General features: G+C 41.1%; 1 protein-coding gene across 5 annotated transcripts in view; it reads right to left on the bottom strand.

The window, feature by feature from the left end:
* Positions 1–3,381: 3,381 nt before the first annotated feature.
* dcun1d3 (defective in cullin neddylation 1 domain containing 3) overlaps positions 3,382–7,864 on the bottom strand; it is a 47,496-nt gene continuing 43,013 nt past the window's right edge. For all 5 annotated transcript variants that reach the window (XM_086000744.1, XM_086000747.1, XM_086000745.1 and 2 more), the window contains exon 3: positions 3,382–5,872. In XM_086000744.1, coding sequence (XP_085856870.1) covers positions 5,353–5,872 — 520 coding nt within the window. In that variant the 3' untranslated portion in view covers positions 3,382–5,352. The remainder of the gene's footprint in view (positions 5,873–7,864) is intronic.

Here is a 7,864-nt window from a genome sequence, read left to right as displayed (position 1 = left end):
CCATTCAGCCCCTAGAGCCTGTTCCACCAATCAATGAGATCATGGCTGATCTGTATCCTAACTCCATCCACCTGCCTTGACCCCCATATCCCCGATTACCCTTGGCTAGCAAGAATCTATAGATCTCATTTAAAATTAATTGAGCTAGCATCTACTGCTTTTTGTGTGAAGAAATGTTTCCCAACTTCTCTCCAGAATGGCCTGGCTCTGATTTTAAGGTCAAGAACATAAAAAATAGGAGTAGGCGGACATTTGGCCCTTCAAGCCTGCTCCGCCATTCAATAAGATCATGGCTGATCTATCTCATCTCCACTTTCCTGCACTATCCCCATATCCCTCGACTCCCTTAGTATCCAAAAATCTATCGATCTGTGTCTTGAATATACTCAACAACTGAGCATCCACAGCCCTCAGGTAGAGAATTCCAAAGATTCATCACCCTCTGAGTGAAGAAATTTCTCCTCATCTCAGTCCTAAATGGCCGACCCCTTATTCTGAGACTGTTACCCGTGGTTCTAGACTCCCCAGCCAGGGGAAACATCCTCCCTGCATCTACCCTGTCAAATCCTGTAAGAATTTTGTATTTCAATGAGATCACCTCTCATTCTTCTAAACTCTGGAGAATATAGGCCTAATCTACTCAATCTGTCCTCATGCGACAGTCCCCACATCTCAGGAATCAGTCTGGTGAACCTTCGTTGCACTCTCTCTATGGCAAGTATATCCTTCCTTAGGTAAGGAGACCAAAACTGTACACAATACTCCAGGTGTGGTCTCATCAGGGCCCTATATAATTGCAGTAAGACATCTTTACTCTTATACTCAAATCCTCTTGTAATAAAGGCCAACGTACCATTTGCTTTCCTCATTGCTTGCTGTACCTGCATGTTAACTTTCAGTGACTCGTATACAAGGACACCCAGGTCAACAACATTTTCCAATCTCTCACCATTTAAAAAACTCTGCTTTTCCTACCAAAATGGATAACTTCACATTATATTCCGTTTGCCATATTCTTGCCCACTCACTTCGCTTGTCTATATCCCCTTGAAGCCTCCTTGCAACCTCCTCACAACTTACATTCCCACCCAGCTTTGCATCATTACATTTGGTCCCCTCATCCAAATCATTGTAGATTGTGAATTGCTGAGGCCCAAGTACTGATCCTTGCGGTACCCCACTAGTTACAGCCTACCATCCCGAAAATGACCAGTTTATTCCTACTGTTTTTGTCCGTTAACTAGTCCTCAATCCATACTAATATATTACCCCCAATCTTGTGCAACAGCCTCGTGTGGCACCTTATCGAATATGCCTTCTGAAAATCCAAATACACCACATCCACTGGCTCTCCCTTATCTATTCTGCTAGTTACCTCAAAAAACTCCAGATTTGTCAAACACAATTTCCCTTTCATAAATCAGTGTTGACTCTGCCCAATCCGATTATTATTTTCTAAGTGCCCTGTTACCACGTCCTTAATAATAGATTCTAGCATTTTCCCTATTATTGATGTCAGGCTAACTGGTCTGTAGTTCCCCGTTTTCTCTCTCCCTCCTTTCTTAAATAGTGGGGTTACATTTGCTACCTTTTAATACACGGGAACTGTTCTAGAATCTATAGAATTTTGGAAAATGACAACCAATGCATCCACTATCTCTATAGCCCTCTTTCAAAACCCTAGGACATAGGCCATCGGGTCCAGGGGATTTATCGGCTTTCAGTCCTATTAGATTCTCCAGTACTACTTTACCAATACTAATATCTTTCAGTTCCTTATTCTCAATAGACACTTGGTTGTCCACTATTTCCAGGAAGTTTTTTTGCGTCTTCTTCCGTGAAGACAAAGGCCGGGATCTTACCCGAGGAGGCACGTTGGGGGTGGGACTGCTGGTTTCCGGGTTCTAGTCCCGCCCCCAGCGACGTCTGATGACCTGACGCTATTTTTCTTTGATTGGCCTCGTTAAGCCCGCCCTGCTGGCTTATTAAGGGAAAGCCGGTCAGTGCATGACGCTTCATCTGCCGGTTTTATTAAAGTGACAGGCCCCATAATTTTGAGACAGTATTGGAGGTGCTATCTAATTTCTATCTGCGCTATTAATTCATCTATTTTGTTGCGAATGCTTAGCGCATTCTGATATAGTGCCTTTAGCTTGGACTTTTCTTTTTGCCTGATGCCTTATTACCTGTTACTCTGTTCCTTCTTGACCCACTGCTTATTTTTACCCAAAACTCTACTCTGCTCTGCTCTAGAGCCTCGACATTTCTCACTGCTTTCAAATTTACTCTTTCCTGAATCCTCCCGCCCCCCCTTCATTAGTTTAAAGCCCTGTCCACTGCCCTAGTTATTCATTCAGTTTGCCAGGACACTGGTTCCAGCCCAGTTTAAGTGGAGCCTGTCCCAATGGAACAGCTCCCTCTTTCCCCAGTACTGGTGCCAGTACCCCATGAACTGAAACCCCTTCCTCCCACACCACTCTGAGCCACACATTAAACCTCTAATCTGTTTGTTCCTATGCCAGTTTGCGTACGGCTCAGGTAACAATCCAGGGATTATTACCCTTGGAGGTTCTGCTTTTTAATTTGGCTCCTAGCTCCTCAAACTCCCTCAGCAGAACCTCATTCCTAGTTCTACCTATGTCGTTGGTTCCTACCTGGACTACGACAACCGGATCCTCCCCCTCCTACTCCAAGTTCTTCTCCAGCTGCGAGGTGTCCCTTTGTCCTAGAATCCCACACCAGCGGAAAAAGTTTCTCTCTACCCTATTAAATCACCCTTTAACCTTCTATATTCCAGGGAATAAAAGCCTAGTTTATGTAATCTCTCCTCAATGTAATCCTTTGAGCCCTGGTAACATGCTGGTGAATCTGCACTGCACTCGTTCCAAGGTCAATATATCCTTTATAAAGTTGCGGTGCCCAGAACTGTACACAGTACTCCAGATGTGGAGTAACCAAGGCTTTGTATAGCTGTAGCAAAACTTCCTCCCCTTTATATTCTAGCACTCTAGATATAAAGGCCAACAGTCCATTAGCCTTTGATTTTTTTGTATCTGACCACTATATTTTAAGTGATTATGTACATGGACCCCTATATCCCTTTGGACCTCCAATGTTCGTAGCTTTTCACCATTTAAAAAACTTACAATAATTGTCTGCCAGAGCAAGGTATTTTCACCTCAGTCTACCGATGCAGTGGTGGTACTGGAGGGTAGGCACAGCTGCAAGTCTTTCTTTAACTTGCCTGGCATCCCACCCTTCCAAACATGGCTGATGGCAAAAAAAGTCAGATGCAGAAACATGATAAAACAGTTGCAAAATGGTGTTTTTCTTGGTTTAAAACTGAAAAAAGGGAAATAAGGTATGGATGATCAAAGTTGCTAAGAATGCAATTGACTCTTTTAATTGGAAAATAATCAGTACGTAAAACATACAAAGCATTTCAACTTTAAATAAATCCATTATTTATACAATATCTGAATACATAAAATGTACAGTTGATGGTAAGACAGTGTATTGGTAGAAACACACTATTAGCAAAATGTTCATTTCAGTAAGTTTACAAGTGATTTAAGGTGACAGTAAATTTCAGAAAGAGAAAAGAAAGTATCTTAAGTATGGTAACACAACTAAACAAACCAACAAGACTCACAACAACCCCACAGACCACAGAAATGCAGCCCAGAAGTGAAAGCACCAAAACTTATTCTATAAAATATACATGTAGCACAAGCTAAATGCACAGATTATATATCAGAGTTTTAAGAATTAAATTTTTATTCCTGCTACAGAAAATTCAGGATTGTTGGTTCTGTGTAAAATCCAAGGTAGGAAGAACTTGGAATCCAAAAAGGGCAGTACAGACAAGATACAAAGTCCTAGAGTAACTTTGAAGAGGAAGAAAATTAAAACATTAGTGTCATTTTTTCCCCCCAGTTTTAAGCTGGAAACCATTCATCTGATGCATTTGTAAAATCAGTAAGGTACACTCAACAGATGTAACACACCAAACAAAGGTCGTAGAATGCAATGCGACATGTAGGGGCACAAGTACACTTTCCACATGTCACTCGTTAACTATAAATTTCTTTGTAACAAAAATACAGTCAAGTGGACAGTTTTGAATTTTCACAAAACCCTGAATGGACACTGGAGGAAAAAAAAAAGCCAAACCTCATCAGATTAATAGAAAGCTGTAGTTCAGTAATAAATTCAAGAAAAAATAAATCACATTTCAGTTGATTTTAGTTAAGGCAACAGTATCTGCAGGACTGGTCCCATTCCTTTAAGCCCTGCTGCCTATTGCTTCTTGAATACTCTTGGTGTTAAACCTGTGCCAAGACTCTGAAAATAGTGCAATGAGCTTTGTGAGCAAGCCACCTTGACACATCAGGGTAGCAATGGTGTTCCCTCTGGTGAGATGCTAAGGCAGCCATAGATTTGATTTTATCCAAAAGGTTGGTCTTTGAGGCAAGAATCATCAATGGGGCTTTTATGGTACCTGCAGGTGCAATCTACATAAATGCACATTTTGTGCCCCAAAGTGACTGGTACTGGTGAATATAATCACGATGCATGTGCACCAGTAGCACTATCTAAATTGTAACAATGGATTGTAAACCTAACAAGCTGAAACACATCAATGTTTTTAAGATAGAGATCCAGATCACCGTGACTTTTTCCAGGGGGAATTCAAAAGAACCCATATGTTTATTAGGTGTACACAAGGAAACAAACTTCACAGAGATGAGCCCATGCGTGAAATGTGTGTGCATGTACTGCAAACCCTGGAACCTTGCGCAGTGTACAAGAGTACAGTGCTAACACAACTACCAGTTAGATATACTGAAAGACTGCACTGCCACATGAATAACTGCAGGAGTCTTGCAATTTGAATATAGCAACACTTCTCCAATTCTTGATCAGTAAACTGGTAAATGTTTAATACTGTCTTATATTTTATACTATTTTCACTGCTACAAGCAGCATCACACACAGCAGCCTCTTACTTGTTCAATTTGCAGAAGTGAACTCTGGCACTATTCAACTTTTTAAACCAAGGAATTCCATAACACCACAATTTTATAAGCAAAGACAAAAACTCTGCAATAACGATGTCAGACTACTTCATACTAGTAGTATTCAAAGGCTGAAACTGATGCGGCTTTTATTAGGGCAACTAGTGAATTACTGCATACTTTTGTGAACAAGCATTTTAAAAAAGGTATTACCCAATTGCTTAAAAAGTGCCTATAAATTATTACAGCATCTTGGAGCCCTTTTAGCAACAAGGCAATTGAGGGAGGTGAGGAGCAGTAAACTACATATGCTGTCACGTTCAGTTATTGCTCACTACTCATTATCTGTTACTTGGTAGTCTGTAGCAATTTGTCCTAACATTTCCACATTTGCAGCCTCTGTAATTAAATGCAATGCTTCTTCAGCCAGACCCTCTTTTCTTCTTCTTTCCATTTCCCACTCTACAAATGTGTCAAACAGGCTTGGCCAAGCCTCATCCTCGCTGTAGTTTTTTAGATCGGGACCTATCACCTGAATAAAATTTAAGAACATGTTCCAAGTATCTCGAGAGATTCCCTTTATTCCAGGCGGATTCTCAGTTAAGAAGCTCAGCCACTGGTCCAATATGAAAGGTACGTTCTGTGTGAACACCAGCTTCCAAAGGGCAACAGCTATTTCCCTCCGTAGCGATCGCTGGCCTTCCTCAGAGTCTAGTCCAAACTGAAACGTAAACCGATACAAATCTTTGAACTTGTCCTCAACTTTGGCTTCATTCATAAGGCTTGGGAATCTGGCACGGATTCCATCAATACTGTCTGCATTTAATGCTTTACATCCCTCCACAAATTCTTTCCTGTAATAAAAAAGGATAAAAAAATCAAAAAGCTTGAACCACATAAGCAGCCTACACATGAAGCAAGGGGTTCTCGGGTGAAAAGAAATGATGCTTTAGATGTATTTATTTTTAGAAGTTAGAAACAGTACACTTTTATTTAATACAAGTGACAACCATCAGCTTCTTTTATACGCGATTGAGTTAATTAACGGAATGATTTTAACCTAATATCAGAGCACCTTGCCTGTGCAACATACATTTCAGAATTTTAGCAGCCTAATTCATATAATACACAATGCAAATACAGGAAACTGTGCGCTATCCGGCACCGACGGGACCGAGCTGTTGCCGTTCCCTCAAAACTGCCGGACACTCCAGCGTTAATGTTGAAGCATACGGAGCTTTTCATCTCCGTATCTGACAACAAACACTCTTGCTTAGCAACAGCTTCTAAACAGTCGGCCCGTACCTTGGAAGCGTCTCTGTAGCTTAGCAACAGCTTCAGAGAGACTTTCCAGAGCCTGACTGTTGAAAAAGAAAAGCCATGAGAAGAAAAAAAACCTAACAAAACGGCTCCTGATTTTTGCCAGTGGCTCCAGCTTGCCGGACATTTAGCCTCCGGATAACTCCGTTTCCTGTACATGTTTTAGTATTCTGAATACACCTCGGGCTGGTCTAATGATTGAGCTCATTGGAAAGTCTATTATATTACACATGCAAGTTCAAGTAGCATACTACAGAAACCCCAAATTTTGTAATGATTGGGATCACATGTAGAATAGTTTACACGAATCCAACACCATCTTGTTCTCTCTCAGCTCCTCTATGGTTTACTCATTTATGTCAAAATTATCAATGTACTTTTTTGGTACACCTTTTTAAAAACAAACCACCCAGTCAGCCCATCGTGCCTATGCGGACTCTTTGGTAGAGCTATCCAATTAATCCCACTCCCCTGCTCTTTACTCATAGCCATGTACATTTTTTCCAATTCTCTTTTGAAAGTTACTATTGAATCTGCTTCCACCACCCTTTCAGGCAGTGCATTCCAAATCACAACAACTCGCTGTGTAAAAATGTTTCCTCATGTCACCTCTGGTTCTTTTGTCAATCACCTTAAATCTGTCCTCTGGTTATTGACCCTTCTGCCACTGGAAACAGTTTCTTATCTACTCTATCAAAACCCTTCATGATTTTGAATACCTCTATCAAATCTCCTCTTAACCTTCTCTGCTCCAAGGAGAACAATCCCAGCTGCTCCAGTCTCTCCACATAACTGAAGTCCCTTATCCCTGGTACCATTCCAGTAAATCTCTTCTGCACCCTCTCGAAAGCCTTGATATCCTTCCTAAAGTGTGGTGCCCAGAATGGAACACAATGCTCCAGCTGGGGCCTAGCCAGTGCTTTATAAAGGTTTAGCATAACTTCCTTGCTTTTGTACTCTATTCCTCTATTAATAAAGCCAAGGATCCCATGTGCTTTTTTTAACCTTCTCAACTTGTCCTGACACCTTCAAAGATTGGTGTACATACATCCAGAGGTCTCTGTTCCTGCACCCCCTTTAAAATTGTACCATTTAGTTCATCTTGCCTCTCCTCATTCTTCCTACCAAAATGCATCACTTCAGCTTCCCTGCATTAAATTTCATCTGCTGTGTGTCTGCCCAGTTCACCAGTCTATGTCCCCCTGAAGTTTGTTACTATCCTCCTCATTGTTTACTATATTTCTGAGTTTCGTATCATCTGCAAACTTTATTCCCTGTATACCCAAGTCCAGGTCATTAATATACATGTAAAAAAGCAGTGGTTCTAATAACGACCCCCGAGGAACACCACTGTATACTTCCCTTCAGTCTGAAAAACAACTGGTCACCATCTCTCTATTTACCCTATGAACTCCTTTAATCATCTTAAACACTGCAATTAGATCACCTCTTAATCTTCTATATTCAAGGGAATACAAGCCTAGTCTATGCAACCTGTCCTCTCAAATGTAACCCTTTTAGCCCCG

Source organism: Somniosus microcephalus, chromosome 11 (genome assembly GCF_052327205.1).
Source record: "Somniosus microcephalus isolate GS21.2 chromosome 11, FLI_Smic_1.0, whole genome shotgun sequence".
Classification (NCBI taxonomy): Eukaryota; Metazoa; Chordata; class Chondrichthyes; order Squaliformes; family Somniosidae; genus Somniosus; species Somniosus microcephalus.
This window is presented reverse-complemented; position numbering and strand designations above follow the sequence as displayed.